Genomic DNA, 14,026 nt, shown 5'->3' with positions numbered 1-14,026 from the left:
AGGAGGCTGGGCCTGTACTGCGCAGAGAATGAGAGGCAACCTTACTGAAACATGCAAGATTCTTTAGGTACTTGACAGGACAGAAGATTCTGAAAAGAGATTTTCCAGAGAGCGCGTTTAGACCAGATTAAATGATCTCAGTCACCCAATTAACAGAGAGATAAGGAGGAATTTCTTCTCAGAGCGCAGGGAATCTGCAAAATTCTTTACTGTAGATGGCTGTAGAGTCTGGGTCATTAAGTATATTATGATTCAGATTGACAAAATTTTTATCAGTAAGGGAACCAAGGGTTATGAGTAAAGGCAGGAAAGTGGCATTGAGGAATATCATCAGTCATGATCTCATTAACTGGTACAGCAGACTCAATAGGCTGAATGGCTTATTTTTGCTCCTATGTCTTATGGAATATTGCAGATGGGCAGACGGTCTGAGGTGTCATTGTATGAATGCAATTTAGCAGTTTCTATCATTTAATTCCAGGATGCTGCCCATACTCTGCTGTAGATTGACACCAGCCATTGCTTAATTGTTGGAACTATTACTGATGCAGAACACTCGAGTGATTAGCAAACTGATATATGAAGGAGGAAGCTTCATGATGATTGGCTGGAACTCTGTACCAGGGATACAGTGATTGGTTGCCAACGATCCAGTGCATGTTCCCCTGTGTCACAACACCACCTGAACTTTTCCTCTTAATCACTACTAACTTTATTTTACCTGAAGTTCCCAATTATAGGTAACACTTCAAGGTACTGTCAAGTAATAATAATGAGGAAAAATCAGACAGATAAAGAATCAGTAGTTGGTTGAGGGCAAAGTGCTACTTTGAAAACCCTTTGATTAAAGGGCAATTCAAAGAATTAATAAAAGGATAAATTGGAAGGAAGTAGAAAGTAGTATAGAAACATGGTAACAAAGACAGACTTTGTGGCACAGAAGTAGGCCATTCAAGACCATCAAGTACGTGTCAGCTGAGATGATCAGTCTCTAATAACTGCAATGTTCCTTTCTCATAAGGTGTGTAGAAAATACATACCATAGCCCGGGCAACCAATAGTTGAGAGCCAGATGGTTAAGCCATTACCAGGTGATAAACTCAGTGAGCAAATGGTTCCAGTGTAGCATCGAGTTTCTTGATTGACAAAGGCCAAAAGTAAATTCTCTATCTTATGCTTCCTTCTTGCTCATTGCAAGTGGTACACGCTCTTGGAAGCCTATTAGGCAGCTGGAGGCAGGGTGGTACAGAAATAATTATTTCTAAACTTATCAGTTGGTAAAGACATCATTAATGAGTTAAATTAGGTACCATCCGGTGGGCTAGTTGATTTCAGCTGGGTCATGATTGGGACAATACATTTAGTATTAACACCTTTTAATTAAGAGGTTGGGGAAATGAAAGAACAAATTACCAGTGATCCTGATTACTTTCAATTGCTGGAAGTGCACCTGAGGGGATTTTAGTGGGGGGTGTTTTTGTGAGGTACCAAAGAGTCAGCAACATCATCTACAAAGACACAAATCCAGCATGGACCATCAATAACCTTATGGGGAAGAGAAAGACAGGAAAAAAAAACATAGAGAGGTGGCAGAGCAAAGATTATGTGAATTTCGAGAGACAGGAGAACAAGTTTCACAGTCCTTGCTCACAGCTTATGCGATTAGTCGATTATTTTAAACCACAGTTCAACTACCCTTCCTATCCCTCACCTTCACGTTACCTCCTCCCGGAATATGGTTGAGGTTATCCAAGGATCCAATTTTCGACTCTGCTTTGTTCTTAAAATCAGTCTTGGCAGTCTCTATCTTCACATCCCCACCACCTAGGTTTATAAGAATGAATGAATTTTGTGAACAATTGTTTTACTCTTCACCGTAAGTCTAAGGTTCAGACAGATTGTGTTGTATAGGGGAGGTGGGAAAGAGAGGGGGAGCATTGGAAAGAGATAGTTTGGGAGATGGAGAGGTGAATTCAATTTACACTGGCTGCATCTGTATTACACCTTTTCATATAAATTATATTTGAAGGGCATAAAAACCCTTTGCATTAGTTGGATTCCAGAATCTCTAACAGAACAATGAACTTACAATAAAATGTGGAGCTGGAAAGGCACACCACATCAGACAGCATCAAAGGAACAGGAAAGTCGACATTTTGAGTTGGGACTCTTCACCAGTCCTCCGAAGCTGCCTTAACTGCTGTGCCTTTCCAGCTCCACATTTTATCAACTGCGACTTTCAGCATCTACAAATCGCTGAGAACAGTCAACTGTGTCTTGTTGATGCTGATAAGTGAGGATGTTAGCTAGTACACTACAAAAATGCATTCCTTCAAATTAACTGGTGAAACAGACAAATGGGATCTGAATTTTACTTCACATTCAAAGGAAAACATCTTAAATATTAGAAGAATCCTGAAACAATGTTTTGACAAGGCGATTAGGCACTCAAAATAAAAGTGATGCAAACTTATACCTGATCCAACACGGCACACCATATTACAGATCCCTATTGGTTAATTACATAAAGCCATCATCCATTGTGGCTCTAATCAGACTCAAGGGCCTAATTTTAAACCAAAATCTATGCAAATGAACTAACCTACAAGGTAGTAGGTAAGCAATATGAGTGTACTGAGAGAGTTGGGGACAACTTCAACGAGGAGACCAGTTGGGAAGTGCAAATGAGAGAAGTATTATCTGTGCTGCTTTCCACACAGTCAAATGTCATCTTGATGTTAAATTTACATGATTAGCTACTTTAGTGTAGGACAAACTACTTTACACAAAATCAACACCCTAAGGAGAAGTGAGAGTGATAGGAAAATAGAGCATCTACTGATGAAGAGATATATTTTGGTTTAGGAAAAATAAACAGTTGTTGCTAATGGAACCATTCTAGATTCAGTGAGTGATACTGTTCGCGTTGCTGGAGTGGAACTAAGACAAACAGGTCTTTTCTCAAACTCCATAACAAGGAACCTACTATTATGTAAAAAAAAGAGATAAAACCAGGAAATTATAGGCTGCTCAGTCTAACCTCAGTGGTGGGGAGGTTATCTGAAAGAATTCTAAGGGACAGATTATATCTGCACTTGGAGAGAAAAGGATCAGAGATTAGCCAAAGTTATACATTGGATCCAAAATTAGCCATAAGGCAGGAAGCACAGGATGTTGCTGTGGGAGTGCCTGGAAGTCTGTTTTCAGTCAGTTTCTGCAAGGTTCAGCACTGGGGTTCTTATTGCTGGTGGTGTACACTAATGATTTGGACTTAAACATAGATGGTATGATCAAGAAGTTCGCAGATGATTCAAAAATTGGTAGGATGGTTAATAGTAAGAAGAATAGCAGTAAATTATGGAGCATATCAATAAATTGCTCAGCTTGGCTGGGCAATGGCAAGTGGAGTTCAAACTGGCACAATGTAAGCTTGTGGGGAGAGCTAATAAAGCATGGAATTATGAATTGCCTGAAAAAGCACTGAAGTTCAGAGGGACTCTGGTGTGCATATCAGCTGATCCCTGAAGCTAATAGGGCAAGTAGATATCGTGGTTAAGGCAGCATATGGAATACTTGCCTCATCAGCCGAGGCACAGAAGAACAAGGAGATTATGGCGTAACTGCATAAAATGTTGGTTAGGCCAGAAATGAAGTACTGCATGCAAGTGCGGTGACCACATTATAGGAAGGATGTGATAACATTAGATAGTTCAGAGAAGATTTACCAGGTTGCTGCCTGAGCTGGAGGGTCTGAACTATGAGGGACATGACAGTGGTGAAGATTATGAGTGGCATAGATAGTTAAACAGCAAAGCTCCTTTGCCATTAGTAGACAAGTCAATTGCCTGGGGGCATGGATTTAAGGTAAAAGGCTAAGTAGTGGAGAAATGTTTATACTCAGGGGATTGGTGAGAGTCTGAACTGATTGTCTGAAACAGTAGTTGACTCAACCTCTTGAAACATTTAAGCAGCATTTAAATATTAATTTGGTTGCCATATTTTCCAAACTACAGACCAAGAGCTGGAAAATTAGATTTGTTGGAGCCATGTGGATATAATACATTGAATGGCCTCTTTTACACATTCTCCCAGTGTTTGCGTGGGTTTCCTCCAGGTGCTCCGGTTTCCTCCCAGAGTCCAAAGATGTACAAGTCAGGTGAATTGGCCATGCTAAATTGCCCATAGTGTTAGGTGCATTAGTTAGAGAGAAATACAGGGTATGGAAATGGGTCTGGATGGGTTACTCTTCAGAGGGTCATAATGGACTTGTTGGTCTGAAGGGCCTCTTTCCATCCTGTAGGGAATCTAATCTAATCTAATCTGTGCTGTGAACATCCATGACTTTGATCAAAGCCTCCTAAGCATTAGGGGAGTGAGTTGCATAATTAATTCTGTTTTGGATGAAATATTAAACAAAGGCCAAGTAAAACCCCACAGCTCTGGCTAAGAGAGCGCTCTCCATGTCATTCCTTCCGTAAGTTTATCAGCTATGATACGTCAATAAACTCTGTGCTATGTTTTGAATTGTGTGGGAATATAGATAACCATATTTGTCTGCAGAATAGCAAATACATTTCCAATACATACAAACATCTAAATTAGAAAGACTAGGCCATTCAGCCCCAACCTTTCTCCTTTCACCTACTTGAAGAATCTATCCACCTCTGCCTTAAAAATATTCAAGTACTCTGTAACTCTCTCCCTGAAGTATTGCAAGCAAAGACTCATGACTCAAGGAAAGACTTTCAGCTGATCCCTATTTTAAATAGGTGACTCTTGATTATTAAATAGTGACCCTATTTCTAAATTCTCTCATCTGAGGAAACATTCTGTCCATGTCAATACTGTCAAGACCCCATAGGATCTTGAATGATTTAATTAAGTCACCTTGTCAACAGATATAACCCCAAAATATCCAAATTTTCCTCAGAAAACAGCACACTCCCATTCCAGGTAGTTGTCTAGTAAGCCTTCTCTGAACTGCCTCCAACACATTTATACCTTTCCTTAAATAAATTAACCAGTACTGTGTACAGGACTCTGGATGGGGTCTCACCAATGCCCTGTATAATATGAAGCACATCCTCCCTACTTATGCAACCAATTTCCCTTGCAATAAATCATAGCTTTCTATTAGCTTTCCTGTTTACTTTCTGTACCTGCATAATAACATTTTGCAATTCATGTACAAGGACGCCCAGATCCCTATTCATTTCAGAGCTCTTCAATCTCTCACCATTTAGATAAGATGCTGCTTCTTTATTCTTCCTGCCAAAATGGATAATTGAACTTTCTCCAACTTTATACTTCATTTGCTATTATTTTTGTCCACTCACTTAACTGATGTGTATCTTTTCATAATCTCCTGGGTGTCCTTTTCTCATCTTTCTATCCTACTTAACATAGTGTCATATGATATATAGGAGAGATATGATCAGATCTTGCTTAAATGCAAGGTTTAAAGATGAATATATTAATAGTACCTGCTTTGTGTTTCAGATTTGTCTTGGATCCACATTTGGACGATGCACGACTCACATCCAGCTTAGTTTTTGGAATCTGCACCTAAAGGTTAAAAAGAGTTTAAAACATGTAATCATGTCAATGCTTCAACATCTCTCAGAAGAAGAGGAAATGAGAGTTGTGTCAGCAAATGATGTACTTCATCAAAGCGTATAAAATATTAAACTGCAGAATGTAAAACCAGAATAGTATCCTCCAATTAAAACAAGAAACTAGGCCCTGGGGATAAAGAATAAACCCGTCAGGAATTACATTTTTATCCAAAGAGTGATGAAAGTTTACATAATTTATCAAATGATGTAGCGCCATTAAAATAAACTGCAATCAAACTATGGTGGAAAAAAGAGAGATTGGCTTTCACAAGTCCTTCCTGATTAAGTATCTATCCACAATCGGTGTTAAAAATATTCAAGAATTTTTTTGGATGAAAAGTCACTGGATTCAAAATGTAAATTTGCCTCCTTCCCACATAGACTGCCAGGTCAGCTGTAATTTGTTTTTTTTTGTTTTGTCTTTCATATCTGGGTACAGTTGAAACTATAAGAGTAGTGTTGTTACTGGACAGTAATGCAATATGACCAGATTCGAATCTCACCCTTTGAATTCAGTTAAAGTAGGCAGCATAAGCATTGAGACTATGGGCCTGTCTGAATATCATGGAAGTACAACTGGTTTGCTAAATCCTTTAGGAAAAAGCCAAATCTGGATTATGAGACTCCAGTGTCACACCAACGTGAATGACATTGGCTAAGCAAATCACTCATATGCATCAAGCTGAAAGTTAGCCCATTGCTTTCTTCTCAGGGCAACAAAGCACAGACAATAAATGCTGACCTTATCAGTGACAGACATACCCTGAGAACTAATTTTGAAAACGTCTTGATGACTTTTGCACACAAATCAACCCAATCTGTGTTCTCAAGGTGGTGTCCGGGTAATTGTTTCTCAATGAAATTGCTCTTGCAGAGTTAGTTACAGCACTGTAATAAATTCAGGAAATTTCACTTGAGCTAAAAATGGTCTTGTAGTGGAGTGGCAGTGTTCCAATCTCTGGTCCTGAAGGCCTGGGTTCAAGTCCATCTGGCCCAGACATGTATTGTAACATGTCCGAACTGGTTGGTTAAAAACACCTACACTAAGAATAATATCCAAAGTCTGGCTTTAATGGCTATCTAAACCCACTGTGTAAACCCAGACAAACAATAGATGATAGGGTCAGAAAGTCCAAAGAATACAAGTGTTACATAATTTATTACTTCTGAGAATGGATCTTAATATTAATGCTGTGGAAAGTATGTACCTCATTTAACACTTGTCCAGGAGATAGAAGGGAGGGGGAAAATTAACAAATCACCAGAGAAGTGATACTGAGCAAATTGCGGGAGCTGCATGCTGACAAGTCCTGAGTATTGATGGACTTCATCCAAAGGTCTTAAATTTAATCATTCTTCTGTCATTGTAGCATTGCAAAGGACAACAGTGGAATCCACTTGGTTAGAGTTAAGAATCAAAGAACTAAGGTCATGCAATTGGAGACACTCTCTTGATCAACCGGTACAAAGATAAAGCCACAAATCTGCTGAGAAATCACAGGCATGCAAGAACAAATGAGTGATGATGTGGAGGGACTTTTATCATTCAAACAGTGACTAGGATAATATTTTTAAAAAAGGGAAGGAATTTCTGAAATGTGTTCAAGAGAATCTCTTTGCCCACTATGTTCTCAGTTCAGCTGGATAGGAGGCATTGCTGAATCTGTTGCTGGGGACCAAGGTGGGATAAACGGAACAAGTATCTGTGGCTACTATATGGATCCTGAGTTCTGAGGAAGTGTCACTAGAACCGAAACATTAACTATGATTTCTCTCTACAGATGCTATCAGACCTGCTGAACTTTTCCAGCAATTTCTATTTATTTGGAGAAGGACGGCAGCTCCTTTTCTCTGACTGACATTATCAACTCACAAGTAACAACACTTAGTCAATTTACACTTGCTCTGGTATGACCTTTAGTTTACCGCTAATTTTGCAAAAGTAGCATTATTATAAAATTCAGTTACTCATTTTTCCTCCTTGGGTATTGCTGCTGAACTGAACAATGGCAATGCTGGGGTTAGTTCCCACTGACAGCAAATTCCTCCAAATCACCATTCTCCTCTGTGAATTTAAAGTAGGTCACTGTCTGGAATAAATGCATTCATTTGCAACTGATCTTATCTCCACAAACAATTGTCCAGTGAAAGATGACAGTGCACTAAGCAGTAACATTCCCGCACAGCTAACATAACCATGATTAGCTCACTCAACACGAACGAGGCATCCAGAGACTTTGTGGCCGACCACAACATTATGTGCAATTCACTACCCCATAATGCAGTGCACACCGGGATTCTGAATAAATTTAAGGGATAGACAGATTTTGACTTGCATGGGTTAAAGGGTTATTGGGAGCAGGCAGTAAAGTGGAGTTGACATTGAGATGAAATTGCTCAGCACATTCGAGAGGCTGAACTCCCTGTTTCTGTCCCTAGTTCTTAAGTTTTTATGTACTTCTCTCTTCTTTCCAACGTATAATTCTTCCCATGCTGCTAGAGACAAACTGTTTAAATCCAGAGTAATCGAAGTGAAGAAAATTACTTTTAGATTAGAGGCAGACATTTTAAAAGGCATCTGTAAGATTTAACAGGTTATCCTCCCATGTCCTCACCCTGTTCATACATTTGCATCATAACATACAGCAGCTCAGCATGGAAATATAGCGTCAGCTGTATTTTACTAGAACAGCAATATTAAAGCAAGTCTTTGTGGAATACTTGCATGTAAACCACAGAGCGTCAGTGCCATGAATGTAAACCTATGTTCCTTTTAATTTATGAATTTTAAGTCTATACACAGCACAGAAAGTAGCATATTATCCCTATGCTGACTTTTTAGGAGAGTTATTGATTGAAAAGTAGAATTTATAAGTCTTAGGAGCAGAAGTAGGCCATTCAGCCCATTGCGTCTGATCCACAATTCAATGAGAACATAGCTGATCTGATAATCCTAATAAACCATGTTCTTGCCTTTTCACCACAACCCTAGATTCCTTTACTGATTAAAAGATCAGTCTATCTCAGGCTTGAATATACGGAATGATCCGGTCTCAATGTTTCCCATGCTCCATGTAAAGAATTCCACAAATTCACAACCCTCCAAGAAAAAATATGTCCTCATCTGGGTTAAATTAGTCCCCCATCTTCATATCACTCTGGAGATTATGCTCTCTGACCTTAAACTCTGACAAGGGGAAACAACTTTTCCGTATCTACCTTATCAAGTTATCTAAGAATTTTGTATGTTTTAATAAGGTCGCACCTCATTCTTCCAATTTCCAAGTAGTATAGGTCCAACCTACTCAATCTTTCCTCATAAGACAATCTATCTATAACAGGTATCAGCCAAGTGAATCTTTTCTGGACTGCTTCTAATGCCAGTAATCTTTCCTTATATAAGTGGCCCAAGCTTTTCACAGTATTCCAGCTGTGGTCTGACTAGTGCCTTGTACAATTTCAGCAAAACCTCCCTACTTTCATATTCCAATCCCTTTGAAATAAAAACCATTAATTATTTGCCTTCCCTATTGCCCACTATTATCCACAAAACCAAGGGCAGTTCCTTCCAGATTACGAGGCCAATAAAATACAACAGAGTGGGCAATGTTAAGCTAGAAATATAAGACTTAATGAGCTGGACTGACAGAGTTCAAGGATTGCATGTGCTCAAAAGGCTGTAGGCTGGGCACTTACCCAATAGAAAGTGACTTTCTTCCATGTCTATTGGAACCGTGAAAAAACATCAACTGTAGATTTTGCCTTTTCAAACTTGTGCTGTGTCGGTCAAGGATGATACTTGAAGTATTGGACAATATTAACATGAGGCACAAATCCCTTACTAGCGGTGCTTGCAATGGCAGTTAATGACGTAATTTGTCTGTTACACATCTTGGGAAAAACTTGTAACACTTTCCTACAGAATAATGGTACTAGTAAACCAAATGTACCTAGTGACAGCAATGAAACAGAAGGAAGTTAGTGTAAAGAACCCAAAAGCCAAAACTCACATTACCACCACCAGGAACATGCTTAATGTTATCCTTGGAACCACACTTTGACTGCACATGACTGTAGTCGATTTTTTTGTTCACAATCTGGACCTAGACACAATGGAACAAATTAATTTAAAATCAGTTTCCTTGATAACAAATAATTCAAAAGGTGTTTTTGAAGCTCCTCTTCAGAACATGTATGTTAAGTTAAAAGAATGTTAAAGGTTAAAATGAGAGAAGCTTAAGTAGAGAAATCAGAATCAGTTACTGATCAGTTATGATCATCTCAAATGCTGTCCTATTTGCAAAACATCATTCTGTGTACTATCAGAAACAGGAGTATCATAAGTTTTGATTAAAAAAAACACTTACGTAAGGTGGTTAGCAAAGTTCAAAAATGAAATGTAATCAACAGTTTAAAAACATATTTCATTCTACTATTCATGCTTAAACTGTCCCTCCTTGTCCAAATTTCTGAATACAGCTCTTCAGCTATTTAAAGTTCAGGAGCTCCATAGCTAGTTTCAGCCCAATGGCCTGATATATTTTAAAATAACCCAAATGTGAAACATTACAGCATGTCAATTAATCACCTTTTCCATGACTTGGAGATGCCGGTGTTGGACTGGGGTGTACAAAGTTAAAAATCACACAACACCAGGTTATCGTCCAACAGCTTTATTTGGAGGCACACTAGCTTTCGGAGCGATGCTCCCATGAAGGAGTGTCACTCCGAAAGCTAGTGTGCTTCCAATTAAATCTGTTGGACTATAACCTGGTGTTGTGTGATTTTTAACATTTTCCATGGTTTCTCAGCAATACTGGTCTTCCATTACATTTTGCTAGCAAGAAAACAACCATCAGAACACACATCTTGAACCCACTCCTGCCTGAACTTGGTAAAAAGAAACCTATTCAGGACACTAAATTGAGGTTACAGCTAGAGACATAGAAAGAGGGAGAAGGTAGAGAGATGAGAAACAGGACCATACTTGGACTTGCTCTTCTTTGGTGCTGCATTCTAGAGATGCCAATTCCAGCATTCTAGTCAATATCATTAAATCAGGTCATTCAGCTCATTGTGAAGTTTGCCTAGACAACAATAGTCTCTACATTTCTCAGCTATAGTAGGAGTGATCTAAAAGGTTAGTGCTGGATATTGAGGAGGAATAGATGACTTCAACCTGATGATTACAAAACCTTGCTACCACTAGGAATTTCTTCTCAATTTGGGAGTCTGCTGTAGATTAATTGATACAGAGTGATTGTTACAATCAGAAACAAATCCATTATTATTGTATCATAGCACTACATTCTACCATCTACCTATTAAATTTGATGAACCTCGATCTTTGTTCATGTAGTAATTCCTGTTTTCATAATAATTTACTTTTAAGTGTAACACCACATTGCTGCTAAGTAATAAGCCATTGTACAAATGCAAATCATCCTGATGACCGACAACAAGCAAGGCAGGATCCAAAAGAGACAAATGCAATGTTCAAATGATACCTTTCATCAGAAATGATCACCTTTTAGCATCTAAGAGGATAAGAGGTCATTAGCTATGCCTTTCAGGTCAGTGTATTTCCAGTAGTTGCCTTTTTTGTTCATTATAATCATGCTTGTGTTAGAGCAGTAAATTAGATCCACGTTTGTCTCAGTTTGTCCTGTTTCACATCAGGATCTGTTGGGTGCAGCTGCTTCTATCTAGAGCCTAAAACCAGCCTAATCTGGTTTTCTATTAGGTAAAGAAACTGAAAGAATTGAGGATCGAAATAGAATTCTTTTAGGTAAATAACTGATGGATCAACTCCAAAGTTTTCTGAATGAGACAGGAGACTTGCTTACACAACACACCCAATTAAACCATCAGAACAAGAAACTTTCAAAATAACCAGGTATCTGTTTAAAAATTGGGAATGCTTGCAGTTACTATAGCATATTTCATAAACTCAAGACATCACAAAGCACAGTCACTGTTGTAATGTAGAAAATGCAACTGTCAATTTCCAAAACAGCAAGCTCCCACAAACTTGGAAATGACCAAATAATTTTGTTCCGAGTAATGTTGGTTGAAGGATAAATATTGGGCAGGTCACCAAGAATAACTTGCTTGTTTTTCTTCAAAACTAGTGCCACAAAATCCTTTACTTCCAGTTGAGAAAGTGGTCAGGAACCTGGTTCATCATCTCATCCCCCTTCAGTACAACACTAGATCGTCAGTCTAGAATTTTGTACTCAAATTTTGAATTTGAGCATAGAACTCTGACTCACAGGCAACTGTGCCTCCCACTGAGTTGACACCAAATTGAGAGATTGGGGAAGGGACATGAACTGAAAAACAGACTTGCAAGCAATTAGATTAATTTTCAAGACAGACCAATTGAGGAGTTATGGCAAGAAGTGGCTGAGAGCATTCTTTGAAAACTGAGCATGGTCAATGTTTTCCTGAGCCTCAAACATCATGTTCTTGTGATCCATCATTTCAGAGCTCTAAGCATAGTTTATTCTCACAATCGCAGAAAATGCTGCAGGTAGCACAATCCCAGCAAGATCTTAAGAAAACAAATCCATCGAGGTTGGTTGCTCTACTTGGATTTAGAGTAGTCATGATTTGGAGATGCCGGTGTTGGACTGGTGTGTGCAAAGTTAAAAATCACATAACACCAGGTTATAGTCCAACAGGTTTAATTGGAAGCACACTAGCTTTCGGAGCGACACTCCTTCATCAGGTGGACAATCACCTGATGAAGGAGCGTCACTCCGAAAGCTAGTGTGTTTCCAATTAAACCTGTTGGACTATAACCTGGTGTTGTATGATTTTTAACTTTGGATTTAGAGGTTTTGGAAAACGATTAAATAGTGGACTGAAAGTACATTTACTTTACAGAATTGCTTTTGACACACAGATTTGGTTAAATGTGCTACTTACTACAAATCCAGTGCTCATGCCTTTCCAGCAATGGGTTCTTTGATGTTATAATTCTACCAGTACGCACGTGAAGTGGTTCAGTGTGTCAAAGGACTTGCAAGGTGATGGCAGTTGATCAATAACTTTGTTAACTACCTCAGGGTAGGAGAACACTCCACATAGGAACTATGTAATCCTTAAGTGGTTAGATCATAAGACACAGAAGCATAAATTAGGCCATTCAGCCCATCAAGTCTGCTCTGCCAGTCAAACATGACTGATAGGTTTTTCAACCCCAATCTCCTGCTTTCCTCCCGTAACCCTTGATACTAAAGAACCTATCTTATTCTTAAATATAGTCAACGACCTGGCCTCCAAAGCCTTCGGTGACAATGAATTCCATAGATTCACTTCACTCTAATAAGTTTCTCCTTATCACCATTCTAAAAAGGTCATTGTTTTTCTCTAAGGCTGTGTCCTCGGGTCCTAGCCTCTCCTAACGTGAAAACATCTCCCCAACATCCACTCTGTCCAGGCCATTCAGTATTCTGTAAGTTTCAATTAGATGTCCCCTCATCCTTCTAAACTCCATAGAGTATAGACCCAGAGTCCTCAAACATTCCTCATATGTTAATCTTTTCATTCCTGGGACCATTCTGGTGAATCTCTCCGATCATGCTGCAGGGCCAGTACATCCTTCCCAAGAATTGGGGGCCAAAGCTGCGCAAAATACTCAAAATTTGGTCTGACCAGTGCCTTCTAAAGCCTCAGAAGTACATCCTTGCTTTTATATTCAAATCCTCTCAAAGTAAATGCCATCATTGCATTTGTCTTTCTAACTAATGACTCAACCTGCAAGTTTACATTGAGAGAATCCTGGATTAGAACTCCCAAGTCTCTTTGCACTTCAAACTTCTGAATTTTCTCCCCATTTAGAAAACAGTCCATGCCTCTAGTCTTCCTACTGAAGTGCATGATCTCTCACTTTTGCATGTTGTACCCCAAGTGCTACTTCTTTGCCCACTCTCCTAACCTTTCCAAATCCTTCTGCAGCCTCCATGTCTTCTCAACGCTACCTGGCCCTCCATCTATCTTTGTATGGTCTGCAAACTTAGTCAGAATGCTAGCAGTTCCTTCATCTAAGCCATTAATGTATAAAGTGAAAAGTTGAGGTTCCAACACTGAGCCTTTTAGAACACCACTTGTCACCAGCTGCCACCCTGAGAAAGGCCCTTTTATCCCCACTCTCTGCTTTCTGACAGTCAGCCAGGCTTCTATCTATTGAGCAGCGAAATCGACATTTCGGGCAAAAGCCCTTCATCAGGAATAAAGGCAGTGAGCCTGAAGCATGGAGAGATAAGCTAGAGGAGGGTGGGGGTGGGGAGAGAGTAGCATAGAGTACAATGGGTGAGTGGGGGAGGAGATGAAGGTGATAGGTCAGGGAGGGGAGGGTGGAGTGGATAGGTGGAAAAGAAGATAGGCAGGTTGGACAAGTCAAGGAG

General features: G+C 39.3%; 1 protein-coding gene across 16 annotated transcripts in view; it reads right to left on the bottom strand.

Moving 5' to 3' along the window:
* The window catches only part of LOC140477012 (uncharacterized), a 426,283-nt gene that overhangs the window by 17,770 nt on the left and 394,487 nt on the right, over positions 1-14,026 (bottom strand). For 15 of the 16 annotated variants that reach the window (XM_072570100.1, XM_072570102.1, XM_072570101.1 and 12 more), the window contains 3 exons: positions 9,626-9,718; positions 5,484-5,565; positions 1,712-1,824 (listed from right to left, as the gene is read on the bottom strand). In XM_072570100.1, coding sequence (XP_072426201.1) covers positions 1,712-1,824; positions 5,484-5,565; positions 9,626-9,718 — 288 coding nt within the window. The remainder of the gene's footprint in view (positions 1-1,711; positions 1,825-5,483; positions 5,566-9,625; positions 9,719-14,026) is intronic. The other variant, XM_072570108.1, reaches the window with a different exon arrangement.

This window comes from Chiloscyllium punctatum, chromosome 5, assembly GCF_047496795.1.
Source record: "Chiloscyllium punctatum isolate Juve2018m chromosome 5, sChiPun1.3, whole genome shotgun sequence".
In the NCBI taxonomy this organism is placed as follows: Eukaryota; Metazoa; Chordata; class Chondrichthyes; order Orectolobiformes; family Hemiscylliidae; genus Chiloscyllium; species Chiloscyllium punctatum.
The sequence above is the reverse complement of the archived record's forward strand: the minus strand, read 5'-3'. Positions and strand labels throughout refer to the sequence as shown.